General features: G+C 43.8%; 1 protein-coding gene across 1 annotated transcript in view; it reads right to left on the minus strand.

Annotated features, from left to right (window-relative positions):
- med13a (mediator complex subunit 13a) overlaps positions 1 to 21,436 on the minus strand; it is a 78,774-nt gene that overhangs the window by 47,440 nt on the left and 9,898 nt on the right. The window contains 1 exon segment of the mRNA XM_062433879.1: positions 10,139 to 10,307. Within this exon segment, the coding sequence (XP_062289863.1) occupies positions 10,139 to 10,307 (169 nt within the window).

Raw genomic sequence — 21,436 nt, forward strand, 5'->3', positions numbered from 1 at the left:
TTAAGGCCTTTAGTTTTCATAAATATTTTGTATAATGGGTGGGGTTATTTTACAGTGGTGCTGAGTGTTTGGGGGGGGGGGGGGGGTAAAGAAGGGATGCAGTCTGGCTTTCGAACCACTGCTGAGGAGACTGAGAAGCCGGCTTAGTGTGTTTGCTCAGCCAGGGAAACAACACAATTTAACTTTGATAGTTTCTGCTTATGCAGATGAAAGAAATGTGTTTGTAAGGGATCAGGGGGACATTGAAGCTCTACAGGCGGTCTGGGGTTGAATCTGAAGGCAAAGGTAAACTGGGCAAAAGGTGGAAAAAGAGGGATTCCAGGTAGGATAGACGAGAGAGAGAGAGAGAGAGAGAGAGAGAGAGAGAGAGAGAGAGAGAGAGAGAGAGAGAGAGAGAGAGAGAGAGAGAGAGAGAGAGAGAGAGAGAGAGAGAGAGAGAGAGAGAGAGAGAGAGAGAGGGAGAGTTGTTGGGGGTGTTTTTAGGAGGGTGTGATGAAGAAAGGGTGTGCCAAGTTGTCTAAATGGAAATGGTTACTACCCAAACTGTCGTATCGGGGTCAAGTATTGCTGTGGCGCTGTCCTACTTCCACCAAGTAGTCTGGCTGAAGACGCCCAGTGGGCCATAGTGGTCTCATGAACATTACCTCTCTGTAGAGATTCACTCGTTTTTGATGAACCGAGACCTGACCCTGGACCTGAGTCATTTATGGTACAAACTCTACTCAGTCTTATAGAGTCCTTTTCCTTTTACTGCTGCGGGTCTTGGGTCTGTATGTCAATGTGTGAAATACCCAAGTGGAACCAAACAGATCTGACTATACATGGTATTGGCTCTGGTCGTGTGGTATGCCACAGTCACCAAATGGTGTGTTTTGAGTGAGAGGAGAATGTTAAGAGGAGGGGGAGAGCCACCTCCCTTTTTTCACAACCCCACGGCTTGCAGGTTTTGAGGACTTGGGGGGGGGGGGGTGGAGACAACTTATGTCCAATGCGCGAAGGTTAGGCACTTTCAGGCTCTGCTGGCCATGAAAGTGTTAAGGTGACTGAGTTTACTGGCGTAGGCTCTTCCCCAAAAGGCTGCTGGCGGTCCTCGTACAGGCTGCCAGTCGAAAAAACGGGTCAGGTGACCTCCAGCAGAGAATTGTACATGGTGCAATAGCCATGAACAGACACCAAGCGCACCTGGATCCTGATCACAGGGAAGTGTGTCTCTTTTGTTCACAATGTGGAAGCCAAACATGTATTTGTCTGGGGTCCTAGGTTGGTGGGCATGTTTGATTAGTTAAGAGTTTATTTTGGGGTTTTTTCATTTCATTTTTTTGTCTATGGTCCCAAATACCTAACAGGAAAACAAAGGTATCCATACTCTCATAAAAAACTTCATATCAACTACTGCCAAGTTAGCAGTGAGAACCGGGCCCAGGAGGTGGTCTGTGTGACCCTATGCAGGTGGACAAAATGGTCGACTTTCAGGCTTTCAGACTTACATGGGCAGTAGGGGGAGTATTGTGCTCAGTGGGGGACAATGAAGACCTGGACTTCTTTTTCTAACTGGTGTAACAACGGAAAGTCATGTCTGTAGTGTTGGTTTATTGGTCTTGTGTTTTGCTTCTTTTTTTTTTAACACTTTCAAGTGAGGCACTTATGTAACCAAGGTCCTTTGTCTGTATACCTTTTGTAGTGCTCTGTAAAATCAAATGTCTCTCTCTCACACACAATGCTTCTCTCTCCCTCCAACTGTCACTGACACCCATACAGTACAGTAGCTCACTGTCTCTCTTTCCGGTCCCACTTTCTTACCTGCAACTTCTCCACATCTCTTGATTTTCCGTGTAGTTTTGGTAATAGTTCCACTTCCCTTTCCCCTGCAGTTACAAAAGTCCTCTCCTTCCTCCTCCAACCATTTGTTCTTTTGGATATCCAGATTCATGTTTTACATTAAATTTGTGTGGTTCCCAACTTTAGGTGTTTTTTTTTCTTTTGTTGAGAGCTGTCAGTGGCGATGGGATCATAACCTATCTCAAAGCTCTCAAGCTGAGACTCAGTGTATCTGTTCCAGTTTAACACTGATGCATTCATTTAGAACTCCAAACAAACACCTGTGCCAAAGGTGTCCAGTTAGTATAATTAAATTCACACTTTCTAGCCAATCAGAATCTACAGGTTTCAGTGGCCATCACATAAACCCGACTTAAGCCATCCTCACATTGAGTCATTGGGTTATCATGCCATTAGTAATGTGAGTTGTGCAATTTTAATAATAAAGGTTCATTACCCAGAGCCATGGCAAATTAGTCAGCCTCATCCTGGATTAAAGCTGGGTCTTGCTGTTAACACACAAAGGCTAGGCCTGCTTTTACCCTTTTTCTTTCAAGCGAGATGAACTGCTTTTTGAAAATCATGTTAGAATAACTGTGGTTTAAAATTCAGACTACTAGCTTTGACACATTCTACACAGAAAATATAACTACATGCCTTGGCCACATTTATATCTCAGAGTAGCAAGGAAAGGTTAACTGGAGAATATTATCCTTTAGTTTTACTAAGTTAATTAACTTGCTGAATGTCAGAATGAATAACAGAGGACTGGTGTCTCTGAATGGTGAAATTAGAATAATAGCATTGGCATATATTGCTAATTTTAACATCTCAAAAAGTACTCAGAAGTGCTTTACTCTGACTCCCAAACTGTAATGATCAACTGAGGTTGTCTGATTCGTTTTTATGCTAAATTAGGTGATGCACTACACAGTAGAATGACTGAATGACTCTCGCCTCTACTTTTCAGCAGTACTACCTGATAACATTAGCTCCAGAGATCCTTCTGTTGTATAAGTCAATATAAACTTTTTACAAAGGCCGACTTGGTCTTAAAATGTAGTACAGAGGTAACACAGATCTAACACAGATCTATAATCCAGGAATACATCACAAATACCAGCAGGTCTTCATATCTTTTCTCAGTACCTAACCTCCGCCTATTAGAAGGACACTGAAAAATGGGTTCACAATGGATTACAGCAGTTTAAAATATAAAGATGAAATCCTGTGCTACATTTTCAACAGACCAGATGTTGAAATGTGTTTTATATCTCAAGACTGCAACAGCATTCAACTTCTCTTTGATATTACTACAAAGTCAATACAATCTTAAATTCATTAAAATGAACTGTATCCTGTTTAAGCAACTGAACTTTGAGGATGAACTTTGAATGACCAGTTGTTTTAACTGATGGCTGCACAGTGTTGTCTACACAGTGAGAACAAACACAAACAGGATCACATCCTACACCCTTATCCTACGCTCCTTCCAAGGATTACATATTCTGCAACCCTACAAATGTGCCTTAAAGCCTCTGGAAATTTGGCTTGAAATAGTAAAACAGTTTAGACCATTTCTCAAGACTGTGTAGATGTGGCAGATCACGTTTTGATTGACACCCGCACCGACTACTGGGGCTGGCTAACTACACTAGCTAATGACAGGTGCAGAGCTGCACTTCAAACTCACTAAGCTTCACCTGTAACACGGTAATTCAAACTACATTTATAACATGTACCAATATTACTAAAGGAGGCAGAGGAATATCTTAAACATAAGAAACACCAAGCAAGAGAGAGCAGGAGAGTGAGAAGCCATCACTAACTGCTAAGCTTAAGTAACTGGCAGATCTGGAAAGAGTGTCAACAACTGTGTGGATTGTGAGAAAGTCACTCAAAGAAGGAGAAAGCTTGAGCTGAACTAGTGTGTGTTTAAATGTACAGCTGAGGAAATGAAGAATACAGTAAAATTAACTGGGTTGAGATACAGAAACATTGCCAGTGACACAGAAACTCCACCGCCGGAAATGAGACAATAAGCTTACCACAGCACATCAGCGCATCACATCAGTTATGATTGGTTGACGGAATGTATTACTTCATTTTCTTAATAAATGTCAGAGCATAGCGGCGTCCAAAACTCAATATCAAGAAAATTTATAAAAACTTTGATGGATTGAAGCTAATGTCTAATGCTTTCTAGATGCTTACTATTATGTACTTAAAACCTAAATTACACAGTTAGAAAGCTATTGTGGATTTTGGTTTCCAGAGGCTTTAAGGATTTCTTAAGTGCCATTATTAGCATATGAGGTGAACATGAACTGAAACCTACATTCGTCTAGCGCTGGTAGGTGTGGACTTACTGAATTTTAGGGTTTCTCTAGAGTTTGCCTTACCCTGCAGTGAGTTTCCAGTAAATCTTTGAACATTTGAACATTTTAATCTAGTCAAGACCACTGTGTGGCCACCTTGTAGTCAACGGTGATGAGGTTAAAGGCCTGACACCGTATAAGGGATTAGCTTTAAATGTGGCCATCTGTCTGAACCTCTGGATTAAAGACAGTAGCATAGGAGTCACAGTTACTTGGAAAAGAACAGAGAGTAGGGGAGGGTGGGAGAAGAAAGGGAGGGAGGGAATGACTATGACGACTTCCTCGGAACTTCGCTTGGCCCCATACTCTGCCATTGCCTCTGGTCACATGGGAAGATGGGAGGAATGGGAGGAATGCAGGGTACAGAGGCTGAGGAGACGGGAGGGTAAGAGCAGGGGGGCTGAGAGGGAGCAGAGGAAATGTAAGGACACAGGATTCCCTGCGTGAAAAGTGAAATTTCACAATGCTGCTACCCTCTTTTCACTCAGAATTCCACTGATGACACCAATAAGAGTTTCCTGAGCACTTCAATACATAATAAGAGCAGTGATGATGCCTGTTAACTTCAGTAATGAAAGTACAATTCTTTGTTCTGTAAGGGCCTCAAGCGGGCAATAGAGGAAATGAAGGCAGCTGAAATTGGCAGAATAATGTTACAATATGGTAGTTTTCAGATGGTCTCTTGTTTCTTCACACTACTTGAAACACTCGGAGCGTTTTGCTCACTGTGCACAGTGTCGTGACATATGTAAATTGAAGTCATCTTAGCTTCGATAGTTCATGAGTCTCATTAACTCCAAAATGATACACCTTGCTCACAAATGTTGCCCTTGATATAAAAGCCATCTATATCTGTCGGTGCCAGCTGAGTGATACCAATTTATTTAGAGAAATGATTTACTTATTTCCTCCAGGCAACAACTCCATGGATATATATTGTTTTAACAAATGCAGTCAACATACATTTTAAAAAAATTGCCTTGAAGCTGAAAGTTGTGACAGAGGTGGGTTCGTAGCTAAAAATGTGTACATTAGTACATATGTAGCTACAAATTGTAGGGTCTTTGTAAGGTCAGTGATGCTAAGGACTTTGCTTTAAATTGTAACACTAAAGTGATGCAATGGGAAATGGACTATTAATAATGTATAATTGTGCAGCAATTAAGGAAATGACCCGTACCAATGAAAAAACACTGGTATTTTCCTTTAAGAGCCATATTTATCTTCTGGACAGGATCTCTCCAGCAACATGATATATCCAGAGCGCCGGGTCACATGGTCCCACAGCCCAGGCTCCCTAAAGTTCCTGTTGCTAGAGAGACTGATGAAGTACAGGGAAGACCAGGGGGAGATAGGGGGCAGGAGGAGGGGTGTAAGGGGGTTCAGTGTTGGCATGGGCGTATTTAAGAAGGTGCTGTGTTGTCCTCCATGTTTACATCAATTGTACTAGTCTTGAATGCACAATACGTGTCACTCCTTCCTGTGTGCCAGCGCTGTGACTGCCCTCGGTGTGCACTGGCTCGCTTGCCGATTGTTGACATGTTTGTGTGCCCGTCTCCCTGTGTGTTTGTGTTGCGCTGGGAGCAGGGAGGGGATAAATTTAGCGCTTTAGCCCCAGACTGGAGGCAGTGGCCCTTTATCCTGCACTGTCCTACTTAACAGAGTGCTGCTCTCTGCTTCCGCCTGCCACAGCGCAACCAGGAATGGCGCGTTCACCTCCCGACGTCGGACCAAAACAATAGAGGGGAGAGTGCACTCCGCCACATACCGCACAGTCATGCAGAAAAGTGCAGGCACGCTCGCTGCATGCGTTTATGCAGGCATGTTTGTTATTGTGTAACTATGTTTTGTATTCATTGTAACGTGAGCTGCTGTGCGCTGGCCTCATTTCATAACGGCTTGATTTGTTAATGATGCTTTCAGTCAGACAAAATGCACAACAGGCTACACATATCCAAATACAGTGGAGTGGTAATCAAACACTCTCCTGATTGCAGCTCAAGTTGTGCAAGGAGTTCATTGCACGTGTTGTAAACGCCGCTTTAAAACACATAGTGCATACCAAGCAGGTAAAAAAAAGAAATGATACCCCTCTTTTGTCCTGATCAAATTGAAACATCAAAGCCGACTTGATTTACTGTAGCTCTGAATTTCGGTAACACAGCCAATTAGGAGCAAGTCAACGAGTTAGTCTGCCTCGAGCTGACCAATAGAGCACGAGCATCCTGCTTCACCTTGGAAACACACGATCCCAGGGTGCATTTCCCTGCTGCCATGACAACCAGAGAGGAGCTCTCCCTCGCTCATTTCCCTCCCTCCCTCCCTCCATCCCTTGTGTTCTCTCTCTCTCTCTCTCTCTCTCTCTGTGTTTCCTGAAGCCAGTCTACCTAGCAGCATAAGGTTCACAGAAACAACCACGCTGCACAACTTGGAGCCGCCTGTACTCCAGACAAAGAGAATTACTGTCAGCTGTATCCACACATACTGCTGCATATGCAATTGAAGGCTTCGACCAATCAATGTGCATTGATTTATTTAAATATATAGATAGATACTTAGAGCTCATATATCGTTTATATTTATAGACTGTTAAATTGTTTTCAATGTCGTATTTTAACATTGATCTTGAAACATTTATTTTTATTGTTGACTCACAAATCTGAGAGTCTGACAGTGAAACAAAGGGCTGTTACCTCATAATATCTTGATAGGAAAAGAAGACAATAGGAGGCGGTTGAGGCACTGATAGAGGTTATCATTATTAGAGATAGCCCTAATGAAAATTCACTTTGCTGTTTACTGCTTACCACACACACACACACAGAGAGAACTAAAATAGGAGGAGGGGGAGAGATGATGTAAGCATTTCAACACAGGCTGAGATCTGCGGTTGAGGTTATGAACAGTGTCAGCTGGCTACAGCCTCCACCAACTGGAGACTCTGGATGCTGCACAGGAGTTGTGTGATGATCAGAGGGGTATCCAGCGTTTCCTATAAACAGATTTGTTTTGACCAAGCCAAACAGATTTTTTTTATTTCTTGCTTTGAATAATCTTCATGAAAGATTTGTGTGTTGTGGGTAACTGCATGGGAAAAAATGCAGTACTATTTTGCAGCCAACAACTATCTCAACTAAATTCTAAACCTTTGCAAAATGCATTATCTTTGACTATCAAAGACTTAATGGTGCGTATCGCATTGTGTGTGTGTGTGTGTGTGTGGTGTTCTCTCATTCAGATGTTTGGCTACACATGACGCTTCAAAAGCAAACTGAGGAAACAGAGATCTGCTTTTAAACATGTTTTCTTGTCCTTGCTGCAAATCCTCTTGTGGTTTAGTAGAAGAGGCAATAGTGGCTTACTTAAGTGCCAGTGAGAGGTGAGCAGGATGCTTGGAGGGAAGAGACGAGCAGAGGTGTTGGCAAACACTGCTAACTAATCAGGTTAGTGTGCGTTTCTGTATTTAGAGGGGAAGGAAAAGTATCCTAGTACGGGCGTGAAACAATGCCCAGTTAAGTACAGTTTTCACGGGACAATAAGAGTGGGAATTCCCTGAAACCTTTCAATACCGCTTCCTATGGAACCATGAAGTCACTGAGAATGATGTGAGATGCGAGCGCTGACATGAAAACCCTCGTCCTGCCACCCATGACAATGACAATCTCCCTAGGGGTGAACGCTCACTTCTCTATGGTGGCTAAGGTGGTAGTAGCAGGACAAATCCGAGCATCTCCATGGAGACAAGACACATAGGAGGTAGAGGATCAGTTGCAGGCATTTGGAAGCGGCACTGTTTACTTAGCATTATGTGGTCACGAAGAAACCAAAACCAATATTACTTGAGCCATTCAATAATTACAAACACCACAGCCCGTCTTCAATAACAGCTGAGGAAATGTTTCACTGTCGCACCGGCAGGTCCGGCTGCAGTAGCGACAAAAGAAAAACAACAACACAAAAGGGGTCTAGTGAATTTCCGTCACAGTTTTGTGGTGCTGTTTGACAAAATCGCAGCGTGGCTGGGGCACACCAAAGGGAGAGGAGAAACATCCTTGACGACAACTGAGATTCAGGGTGGTTGCACCACTATTTATAACCTGCCCAGTCTGCTCTGTGACAGCAGAGGGGGATGGAGGGAAAGGGAGAGAGAGGGAGGGAGAGGGAGAGAGAGAGAGCCAAACACAGACAGAGGGTGGCCTGTGAATTCCAGAACAGAGGAAAAGACCATTGTTTTCTCTTTTTTTTTTTTCTTGACTGGGGCCCTCTGTCATCAGTGTACTGGGTAAAGAGGCAAGAGAGCTAAAAACAAGGCGTGAATATAAGAGAAATGGCTTCTTAAGTATTGTTTTAACTATTCTTTGGTCTATTATTCTGCCGGTGGAGTGAAAATGTATCACACTTCCCGAGAGATGAGAGTCATTGACCACACATGCATGGTCTGTAAAAGTGTGCGGTAAAACTCTGCTGTGCCACCCAACAGCAGAGTGGTGATGATAAAGACAAGCTGACAGCAGAGAGCAGAGTTCTGGCCATTTCTATCCTGGACAGAGCGACTGGCCAGAAAAACACACACACACACACACACACACACACACACACACAGACACACAGACACACAGACACACAGACACACACACACACACACACACACACAGGCACGTGTCTGTGCACACACACAAGTTTGTTGCTGAATAGCCTCCACGGTCACCTGACCTGGAAATCTGGCAACAACACCAAAACAACTCCAATAACAGCGACACATGCACATACAAGAGAGCTGGGTGTTTTTCGCTAACTGTAGAGGGCATTAAAAAAACAAAACATCCTTTTCTCACAATTTTAGAGGATGATGTCTGGTTTCCCTGCAGTTATTACTCATGCATGTTTTCAATCTGTCACACCTTAAAATTACAGCTATCATTTTCAAAACCAAAAATAAAATAAAAAAGCTCTCCATTTGAGCTATCAAACAATAGCTGACTAAAGGGTAGTGGGGGTACACATGGCAAAAAACTGCTACGGTCATTTTCTCCTCACTACCCTCGCGCCTCCGTCTCTTATCAATAAACCCAGACACCGACGGCAAGAAATCCAGCTCAGCAGATAGCAGAGAGGAGGTGGAGGATGTCTCAGTTGTACACAAACACACTCAGAGCGAAGAGAGTAGAGATAGGACACAGACAGTGCTGGCACTCTGGCACAGCAGCACCTCTTTTTTTTTTTTAACTCCTCATATCACAGCTGTAATGTGGTGCACAATGCGGGAACGTCCCGAGCTGATCTGCAGGATTGGGGCCAATCCAGACTTTTTTTTTATTTTTATAAACATCAAATTTATATAAAGCCCGATCAATTTGCCATCTTTTTTTTTTTGTTTGCGTTAGGTGCAGCAGCTGTCAAATATAATTCATTGCACTCCATTAAAAAACTAACTGCAAAGCCACCTGCGAGCTGGAGAGCCACAAGTTAAAAGTGGGCCACACGAAAATAAATAAACAGCAGCTAGCAGTTTCAACGGCACTAATGTGACAATGTGCCAGCAAGCAGAGCTGCTTCGGGTTTTATTTTGGGTGTTCATTTTGCATATATTTAGATAACTATTTGCAGGTGAACCACACCTCTAAACTGCATTTTGTCGATGCTGGAGATAAAGAATCACTGTGAGCTAACTCCAAGCTGAGTGCTCACTCTGTTTAAAAAAAAACAACAACTGTTAACCGAGTGTCTTTTAAAGCAGCGCTCAGCCCACTGAGCTGCACCAGACCACATCACAGCCCAACAACAAGAGACATAACATATCTAAAAAGGGCAACAATAAGAAAAGAAACAAGAAAATACCCATATTCACACAGTGCAGGTACACAAAGCCTTGCATTTAAAAAGGAGCAACGATAGAAACACGCCAGACACTAGAACCAAACAGATCAAGTGGGGACACAAACCTCTTGTTGATTGGCTTCTCATCCTTCTCGTAGGGTTTGACGAACCACTTGCCGATGCGAACAAAGCTGCGATTCATGAGGCAACGCTCCAGCAAGTTGTGGATGGCTTTGAACAGCAGTGTCCGACACTCATAGGAAAGGCCGTTCTCCCAGAGCCCGTCGTCCTCAGCTGGAGATACGAAAAGGAGGAGAGAGAGAGAGAAGGTGAGGAGGAGTGGAAAGCTTCTTTTTTCTTTTTTTAAACATCTAGCTTTATCTTGTTTAGGTTAAAATAGTGACTCATTCATTTCATTTTTAAAAACAGCGAACAATACAGATCTGCTCGTTTTGAGGAAGGCGCTTCAACTTCAACAACTCCAACATCCCACAACTCTCCAGATAAGTAGTTAAAGAGGGAGTTAAGGTGTGAATCTGTATATACTGTGTGGATGTGATGACTTCAAGTTTGAACAAAGTTTCAAAATGTCAATCTGACTTCTCTAACACACTCAGTCCTATAGGTGAAATCAGCCCTATAGGCAACATTATGAAATACCTTGCAATTCCAGTCTGACAAACACAGATGCACCTGTGTGACGAACCATTTTTTCAAAATGTTCAAAAGTCTGGCAGTTAATACTGGACACCGAGATGTAGAAACATGTGCATTTCCTGCAATGCAAAGCAGTAAGTCATATCTAAAGTGACATCTGAGAAACTCTATCACAAAAGGATGGCAAACAGGCCGTGAAAATGCAAACAGGAGTGCGTGCTCCCTCACGGAGACTGAGACAGAGAGAGAGAAAGAGAGAGAGGGAGAGGTTAAGTAGAAACCTGCTGTTGTCTGCTTTTAGACTGTGGAGGTTTCAGGTGCTTTCTGTTTCTCTGCACATTGAGGATGTTTTTTTCGGTACAGTGGGGAATACCGAGGTTTTATTTTGTCCTGTAAACATAAAGGGTGCACAAATATTTGGGAAAAAAGGTCAGTAATGTGGAGTAAAACAAAACAAACAAAAAACAATAGCTGTGTGCATATAGAGGAACATAACAGTGTGGTTCACGCACTCTGAGCACACAATGCATTCACTTCCTTTACCAATCTGACTCATTAAGGTGACTCCTCCACTGCTTGATATACTTGCAGTGTTTCCCACTATAATTATACAGGCCTGGCGATATTTTTTCGATGCCAAAAAAAGAGTGTCAAATATCCATTCAATCAGAATTTGCATTGGGGAGCCTCTGTGTAGCGGTGCTCTGTAAAAAGTCGGTCTACCTGTGTCATCGCCCGGGAAACTCTTGATAGTGTATCTCCTTTTGAAGAATAGGGGTGGTACGTAACCAGTAAGTGGAGAGCAGCAGAAAAAGCCTATCTTGACAATGCTTAACAGAGAATGGAGAACTGTGTCGGCTGCTGAGCTACTTCCAGAAACTTGATTTTGGTTGACTAATGCTGACCTCTCATTATTCTGCACCCATTGTCCAGTGATGCTATAATTTACACAGAGACAATGAACAGGAAGTGATCTGGGATAGTGTTCTCCCTTTATTTTTGCACTGCTGCGCACACCGGGCTAACCACAACAAGAAAACAGACTGAAAAACCGCCACCAAAACTTTCGGGGTCGAATTTGCACTTTTGAGTTTCTGTTCCACACCTGCGAAGTTGAGTTAGACTGTCATCAAACTGTTACCGAACCGAGACAAGTCGCGTAGCAAACTGTGTCCTGTTCAGAGATGAATAAATGTTTCGTTGCACCCCGCAGAAGAGTTGCTTTCTGAATCACATTCGGCGCTGGCCTGAATGCTGGTCTAATCTCATTAACAGCCACTGCTCACATCTTACAGCACTTAAGCTCCTTTCAGTCAAGTCTGCGGCAAAACATCTCCCAGAGTGTGTGCATCATATCTTGACTGAGCGCAGACCAAATAAATGCAGGGGTGCGACCCACCCTGCGTGTCAGCTCAGTGTGCACTGGTGGGGGGTGGTAGGAGACGCGAAAAGCCAGCCCAGAAGCAAGTTAATCAAAATGTATTGAATTATTGAGTGAACGTACGGCTGCCTGTTGTAACAGGAATGCAGGTAGGTAAAGGTATTTTAAATTTAGACGATTCTGAGGCGATCAAAATGAGAAATTACACTGATTTCCCTCCGAGCACAACAGAAACACAATGGGCCCTCTGCCAGCCTGCCAGGTTTGAAAAGCTTGTTTAAAGGTTATGATGAGAGCTTTTATCCGTTTTCCTGAGTTTAAACAGATTGCCAGCTCTGTTGCACTGGTGCAATTATAAACATCTGCTGGAGAAATATAGAAAAAAGAAGAAAAAAAAGAAGTGTCGGTTTTAATTTTTGAGAGGAAAGGAAAGTATCACAGATTCCATAAAAACACACAGCTCTAAAAACAGACAGTTCAGTTCGCCTTTAAAAACATTACATCCCTGACCAAAGTAAAACAACCTCTGGCCAGCTGCCAAGTAAAAGACGGGGCTACGTGCCCGATGAATTTGAGAGCAACAAACTAAGTCATCAGGTACGCACACATCTCGAGGGATAAAGATCAGGAACACAGAAAAGCAGGGCGAAGGCAGGAAAAAGGAAGGAAAACAGTAACTTCCCATTAAAAATTAACAGCAAGTGCAGAATAAAAATAAATCAACAACAGTAAAAAGCCATTTAACTCTCTAGAAAAAAAACAAAAGTGGATGTGATAGAGCGTGCACAGGATCAGGAGCGGGGTTTTTTGTTTCTTTTTACGCCAAGTCTGCTTTGAGTGATTTAGCAGCTGGTTTGGCCATCCTGAGAGACATGGCAGGCAAGAGGGCAAAAAGTCAACGAGAAAAGAAAGCCGGCCCACTGAGGCACTGACAGCAGATTAAGAGAAAGGACGGGGGCGGGAAGCAAAATAGGATTTAGGCCAAACTCTAATGCTGAAGAGACAGATCAGTGTGAGTGATAATATTTCAAAGACGGGGGGAAAATGAGGAGAGGAGAGGAGAGCGGCGTGGGGCTCAAAACTGTGGCAACAAACACCTCAAACCAGGGTGGATTTAGCAGTTACACCTCCAGCTTTCTGTTGATGAGGAGTCTTCTGTTAAGCTAGCGGAAACCTCCCTACAATAACTTATACATCAACCGCCATGGCGATCCCATCTGCTTTCCTCTGCCAAGACCACATGTGCCTCATACCTCCTCCTCCTCCTCCTCTCTGTCGCCTGCTCCTCCTCAGTCTCTCCCTCTAGCGCCGAGCAGCCCTAAAACAGGCGTCTGGTTTACATCAAGTGTTCCTAACGACCTCGTGTTCATCATGCAATGCCTGCTGCGACGCTCTCCCCACTTCAGACACAGGCACGAAAACAAAAGCGTCGCAGTTGAAATCTAGCGTCGGTGCATATATAAACAATGTGGCACTCGCTCGCTGGGGACGGCGACTCGCCTTTAAAAACATTTCACATTTTCACAACAAAACCAAACATCCAGGGCAGGGGTGACTCGGGCTGTGTGATCTGTTTCGGAGGAATCCCCCCCAAGTCAGACAAAGGCGAGAACGGCTCTTGACATTAATCCACATTAAAAAAAAAAAAACAACATCTAACCTGTAGCATCTTATGAGATCCCCACAAGATAAAAGATCATCTTGTAACAGAGAGCTGTTTGCCACTTGATCTGTTTACAGAGGTGATCTTTTCTCCACCACTGAGAGGTCAGAGGTCACAGTCAAGCAGACAACAAGATATAGAGCTGTTCAGAACAAAGTCTTATTTGGAAGAGAAAACATTAGTCATTACTGTTTCTGTCACCTTCTTCTACTGAGCTTGCTTGATTGTTTTTATGCACAAATGCAGTTATAAAGTGTAAGTCTGTTAAAACATTTAATTTCCCTAACAGCTGTGACCCCAAAACTTCCTGCTTGTTGACAGATCTGTGTGTGTGTGTGTATGTGTATGTGTATGCTCTGGGAGGGTGGGGCGTGGTGTGCGGCGGTCAGCGGGCAGGGGCGAAAGATGAGTGGCCTCATTGAGAAAAAGATTTATGGGCTCAGCTGATGGCTGAGACACTTTCATGTCTCTGCCTCCTGTGTAGCGGGCCCAGATGAGCTGACCTTTATAAGAGCTCTTAAGCGGGCCGCACAGCAGCTCTGTTAAGAATACTCACATCCACCTCTAACAAGACTACACCTTCTGACACCAAAGTGCACGACGCCTTCTGCTACAATATTAATATACTGTGCAGCATCAGTGCTCTGCTTCTCCTGAAAACGCTAAAAAAATATAGCATGTGGGTGTTTCTAGGGTCAGTATGAATGTACAAGAAAGTTAAGGAATTTATTAAATTTTTTAGGAGGTGGTCCCTCCAGTTGCTCAACTGTGTATAAGCAATTAGAGCAGCAGTTGGTCATTAAACAGCAAGATTAATGCCTTGTGATCGACTGTGCTCATGGGGATTCTACCAAGCCTGGCCAGAAGGTTTTCTCCTCTCCTCTCCTCCACTTCCTCCTCCTTTTCCTCCTTATCTGCAAGGAGAGAGAAAGAGAAAGAGAGAGAGAGGCAACCAGCGGTGCTCTGTAAAGTCTCCATTACTAATTAATGAATATTTCTTGAGCAGAGAGGGAAAAGAGAGATAGATAGAGAAGAAAGAGAGAGAGAGAGAGAGAAAGAGAGACTGCACCCATGGGCCGGAGCTGCATGCATGGCCGAGTCCCTGCGCTCGTGCCAGCCAATGGAGATCCATCAGAGAGAGAGAGAGAAAGAGAGACAGAGAGAGAGAGAGGGAGCTGGAGCAGGAGGGAAAAAGAGGAAAGCAGAGGGTGGTTCACAGGCAGGAGATTAGCCCTGGAAAATTGATCCCCGAGCACAAAAGCCATCGGCGTCCTCCACTTTTCCCCTGGTCGGGGTTTATCTATTCATCATTTTCTGCGTTGCGCGCTGAAGTTTAGAACAATCTTTGGAGGCAAAAAAAAGTAAGAGAGCGTCACTAATCTTAAGCCGAGGTTAACCACGTGTATCACTGACTAATCATCTTTGATAAACAACCACAGTCACAGACAGGTGAGACAGGTGTGAACAAAACTTCATCAAAAATTCAGGGTTGTTTGGTAAAATTTGGTGGGTAAAACTGTATTAAAAAATGGAAATAGGGGAATATACCATTTGCTATGATCAATAATAGACCAAATGCAGCTTTTACAATATTAATAGCCTTAATCGTTGCCAGGGCTTTCATGAATTAGACTCATCATTCTCCCTGTTAAAGCTGCTGGACACTATTTATCCATGTTTATAGCACAAGTGTAGAGGTTTTTAAAATTCTGTTTGACTTTCACAGGCTCTGCAAGTCAATAACATTTGGACACGTTCTAAAAGAGTGAGTGGCATTTCTCCTTTCTGAATCCTTGCCTGGAGCGTCCGCTGGGTTAACCGTGCGCTGGGGTCCTCGCATCATTGTGGGACTGAATCTGTATCGCAGTCATTTCTGTGTGTCATCACTCCTGTCACTATTCAAGAGGGCAAAATATGTCAGACGATCTTTAAAATAGGATCGAGAGTGCAGAGTCAAGAGACAACCACACGCATTCTTCGCTGTGAGAATATAGCTCCAGAACAGGACAAATATGATCCAACAAACACAGTCATAAAGACTTACAAACCTCAGGCAAGTTTCTTAATATAGGCAACTGAGGGGAAAAACAGATGCTGGTACCAGGAAACCAGCACCAGAAGCAGTAGCATCAATCAGATAAATATGATTTATTGAATATAGTACACTTGAGGTTATTAGACAGTGGTCGACCTCAAATTACAAAAAAACACAGTGTGCAATATCAGCCTGCCACACAATCAATAAATCAACTTGCTGAGCAATTTCAGGAGGGTGCCTTTCAACAACCGCACAGTATTATAAACTTGGAGTGTCAGTTTCAGTTAACTTTGTTGATGGACTGATAACCCTTAACTGGTGACAAACAAGTTCATTTTGAAGAAAAGTTGCGACAAACGGTCAAAGAACTTATTTTGGGGCTGAACTCACACTCAGTCCTGCAGCTTAACACATTTTGGCAGCGACTGATCTAACGTGAAGTAACAAGTTCAGTAGCCAACCATAGTTTGAAAATGAACCAATAGACCGACATGCGTAACCATTCATGAATATTCTCAGCATTGACATTCCTACTTTAAACCAGTCGCATATCGGGAAGATCTGTTACTAAATGGATTTTAATATTCAGAGGTCATACACTTGGCAGCAGTCACATTTATTAAAGTTTCATCTTAGACTACTGTAATGGATATGAGATGGCAGAAATAGTGTTATGATCATATGGAGCGCTACATCAATGCCACTTGTGCTATAAAACGTATATAATGTTAATGTTGATAAGCTGGTTTGGCCAATGCAGCATTTATTTTATTTCACCTGTAAAAACTGGCCATCAACATTATCCTTCTGTTTTAAGTTTACGTTTGTTTAACGCAAAATCAACAGCAGATCAAATCTTTGTCGGAGTGCGTTAATATGTTCGATGACCTTTTACAGTCAACTGTGGAGATAAAAATCCAAGGCACTTAGAAAAAGAGCGGTCTTATCTCAACAGATGTTGTGTTTTTTTTGGTGCTGTGGAAATATGTTCTCAGCAAACATCTGTATTCTGCAGGTGCTGCTTCAAACAGAATCTCTCACAGACTCAATAATTTTTAAAGTTGTGAGCTCCCCACAGAAGGCAGAGGTAAAAAAAAAGAAAAAAAGAAAAAAAAAGATAGGATGACCTGTTAAAAAAGTCACACTCTCAGCCTACACTGCCCTCACAGACTACTGAAATATGCCCTTTGGAACTGGATATTTTGCCCTGAGGTGAAAAGCAGGGTTGTTATTATTTCACCCTTGATAATAGGTGTAGAGGAGATTGGTCAAACAAACACACACAAAAAAAAGAATCTTAAAGACTTGCCAAAGCTAGAAAAATTCCTAGAATTACTGCATACCAGAGAAAAAACAACAATTGTGAGAAGATCAGTGTTAAAAAAAAAAAAAAAAAACAAGCTCTAGGAGTGTTGCTAAATGGAGCTTTTCTTCCCTCAAATCACTGCGTGGATTCCAAACAATGTATTCATCATCAACTGGTGGAGGTGGTGAAGGAGAGGGACATTTTATACACGATCCTCTTGTTCCCTACCCCCCTCCATTTCTCCTCCACTCATTCTCTAGAGACCTGACCCGACACCCAGTAATGAATGGATGTCTGCGCGCTGTGAGGACCTCAGCAGAGATTGCTTGCTGATAACCAGCTCTGGACAGCATATGAGCGTCTCTCCCTTTTAACCTTCTCCTCAATAACCAATAATCAATGAGCCGCGGCTGCTCGTGGGGATAGAATCTCCACATCCTTACAAGATAACACCGAAACTAAATGTGTTGGTTCATTTAGATGATTCCAGAGAATCTCTAAATGTGTATGTGTGCTCTTTGAGGTTTTCTCAAATCAGAAAGGTCGGGAATGACGGCAATGTGGAGCCCCCTGCTCTGGCAGTCACGTGCAGCTGAGGGATCAGCGAGCCGGGGGAGACCCGAGAGAGAGACGTGGTGCCAGGCTGCCAGCGGTGCAAGCCCTGGTGGGACTCTGATGGCACAGTGAAACAATGCTAAGAGGGTGGGGGAGGAAAAAGGGCAAAATAGTAAGAACCTTAGCAGAAATGTACCGCGGAACAATTACTGTCACAGGACAGACATCCTTCTTAATTTCTATGCAAAAAGAAAAGAAGAAAAAAAGATCAGTGAGGTCTTTGAGGGGAGGGAAAAAAAAGCCATTTATCTTTTGCTTCGGATGCCCCTGGTCAGGAGACTCCACCGGCTTTTGGTGAGGGGGGGCGGGGAGTGTGGTATTTGCATAAGAATACATGCCTATGCTCAACCACTGGGCAGGGAGGTGGGGTGGCGGGTGGAAGGGGCGTTTAATTCAGCAAAGGCACCCGGCTTGTTGGGAATAATTTCTGTGCATGGCCGGGGGAAGATTAGAATTAGTTTTTCTGGTTGTGTAGTAAGAGTGAGGCGGGTTGGTCCGACAGCGTAGAGAGGGGTAGAAAGGGGGCTTGGTGGTTTGTTACCCTTACATTCCCTCAATGGTGATTAAGTGTTAGACGTTAAAAAGATCCCTCAAGTTTTCCGCCCTTCGCTACTCTCGTCTCTCTGGCTCACTCCTTCTCCCTTCGTCTCCCCGGAGAGAAGGGATTACTGGCATGCTGGTATACAGAAATGGCACTTGCTCAAAATTAAAAGACTTTCACAGACCGCTAATCTAATGAGGGTGGAAGGGGGTGATGGTGGTGGTGGATTGGGGGGGGGGGGATGAGCGAGCGCCATTTCAGTCTGCCGAAATGAAAGGGGAAAAGAGCAGATTTTCGTGTTTACCACCAACTTTGCACTAAAAGACTAAACTGAACACGCAAAAAAAATAAAAAAAATAATTCCCAAGACGAGCAAAGGCAAAAAAAAAACTAGTGGCGAGTGTGAGTGTGGCGGTTAAAAGGCAACAACAGTTGTGACATTCCGCTTGAGCGCACACGTTTGGCTGGTTCCCTGGTCCTGACGAAGCTGGCTTGACGATTTTTTAAAAAAAACCTCCTCAGTCAAAAGCACCCGAGAGAGTTCACAAACGCTCTCCTATCAATCATCGCCTCGCTTCCTCGGACTACACTCGGTCGGTGCCAGAGCGGTGATCCTAAATCCAGACCACTTGATGGCTCTCCATTCTATCAGCATTCACATGACATCGCACTCCCCCCCCCCCCCCCCCCAATTAGAAGATCAAAGTGAAAAACAGATGGAAAGTAAGGCCATAAGAAAGAGTCTGCTGCCTTAAAGGGCTGTAGAGGAGACTAGTAGCATCTACCCCACGCAGGCTCACAGATACAGGTAAAGCCATCTGGACAGAGGTCCTGACATTCCTCCATCCCCGTCTCAGCTGTGTTATCAGGTCTCGGGGACACACTATCCTGAGCAGACAGATCAGAGGTTGGGGGAGGAAAGGAGGAGAAGGAGGAGGAGAGAAAGAAAGAAACACTGACTTAAGACCCATCGAGAGTGGCTGCTGTGCTGCGTTTCACTGGCAGAGCCCCACAGCAGCTACAGGAGGAGAGGAGGAGGAGGAGGAGGAGGAGGAGGAGGAGGAGGAGGAGGAGGAGGAGGAGAGGGGACAATACGTTTTACACTAGAGAGAAGGGAGCAGCAGCAGCTTCCCAAACAGGAAACATGGATTACGACACCGCCCATCTGGGAACCATTCACACTGAGACACAGTTGAGTCAGGGTGCAAAAAACACTTGAGGAGAGAGAGGGGAGAGAGCAAGGAATGTGAACAAATCACGTGCTCCGAGATGGGATGAAAGCCTCTGTGGCCGTCCACGCCAAAGTCATTCCCAAGAGGAACGACAGGCACCGCGCTATAGTTTTATTAAAAATGTAAAGATGGCCAGCATCTCATGTCCTGCAGAAAACATGATTCATCACTTTGTTTTAAAATACCTTGAAGGAAAAAAAAATCCTAGAGCAGATTTTTCTAGTCAATATTCAATTATCTAATTTCTATCTCCTGAAACACAAACATTTCATCTGGCCCAAAGCCTGTGTAAGAACATAGCAGTGACTTTAACAATTTCCAAATATAGATTCTCCATACCACCCCCTCCTACTTGAAATGTAGCACACTCCATTAGGAAGGCCTGAGCCAGACGCTTCAGGTTATTACCAGGACCCGTTAGGCCTGAATGAGCTGCCCATCGTAGCCTTCAGCTCCCATTTTGAGTCCACTTCAGGCACAATGTCCCATAATGAAGGAGGGTCACAGACGGGCTGTGCTTGGCTCAGACTCCAAAGTTCAATCTACATGGCAGAGAGCATGAATAAAGATGGCTTTTTCCCATCTTTCGCCGCTAATGTTACTGTTACTGAAGAGGGAAAAGAAGAAAGGGGGGCGGAGGGGTGGGGTGGATGCATTTGCCTCGTTTCCACATGGCTGCACCTGCGCACTGTGATTCTCGCTCAAGTTATGACGGGACTTATCTCAGTTTCCTTCAGCTTCTCCCTTTTTTTTTCTTCTGTTCATCCTCTGCAGAATGACCGCATGTTTCTTCTTCTACTTTGACAAAATAAAATGCAAGGTGTCTCCTCATCTGACACCACTTAACATATGATCGCCCCCTTTTTTATTTCTTAACACACATGCAGAAATGAGAGAGCGTGATGCCCAGTGTCTCCAGGGAGAGGACGTTTCCTTTCAGGTGTTGGCACTACCAGCCTGTCTGACTAGCTTATCTGTCAGGAGGGTTAGGGGTAAGGGGGGCCGGGGGAGAGGGGGCATTAGGGAGGTATCAGATTACACAGATTTTAACACTTCCCTGAGGCTCTCACAGGGTATCTCCTCTGTTCCTAGCTGACAATCAAGCAGTGAAATCTGTATCATTTTTCATTGTACATCCAATAACGGATCTTGACAGGGTGATCTATGTTCAAGTGTTTCTTTTACAGAAGCTGCGAGCCCTCTACATTTCCCGTTATCTTTTACAACCATCACTCTTTCAGGTGTGTAACCTTGAGTGAATCTAACAAAAAGGTGCGCTTGGTGAATTTCATATTCAGATTATTTTTCTCACCGGAGCAGTGACTCAGACGCTCTCCTTTAATCGTTTAATTTGCCGACACAACTCGCAAAAGTAACTTGACTGTCTGTTTAGAAGAGCAGTGCTTCCCTGAGGTTGACTCGGGCTCTTTTCAGGAAAAGCTGGACCACCTCACGGGTCAGTTTACATTACGTGAGCCTGGTCAGGTTAGGCTAAATCATTGTTGCTAATTTTAGAGCTTGACTTGAGGAAACAACAGACGACACTTTTCTTTGTCTAGACCAGCTGCAGCATTTATTAACTGACACACTGTAATCTGTACTGTACATTTACTGCCAGACTGACAACTTACTGCTAACTTTTTCCTCTGCTCTGCTCACATTCACTGTCACTTTTCTGCTGCTCGCTCTCTTCATTCATGCATCCATGCACATTACATACTGCCCTATTCTTTAAAGAGGACCTATTATGCTTTTCTTTTTCGTCATATATATTTGATGTCACAACATCAGATGTCAAATAATGAGGTGAACGTATGTAGAAGTAATTCTTGTAGGCAGTCTTTGGACGCTCAGCTTCCAACTGTTTTTTCTACTTTCAGTCCGAGCTGATGTTGGCTCGTGATGGATTTCGGATTTTTCCGCTATGTGGTCATTTGAAGCAGTAACACAAGAAATGTTTTGCATCGGCAGTAACTTCATGCAACGCTGA

The sequence above is a fragment of the Scomber scombrus genome, chromosome 14, assembly GCF_963691925.1.
Source record: "Scomber scombrus chromosome 14, fScoSco1.1, whole genome shotgun sequence".
NCBI classification, from domain to species: domain Eukaryota; kingdom Metazoa; phylum Chordata; class Actinopteri; order Scombriformes; family Scombridae; genus Scomber; species Scomber scombrus.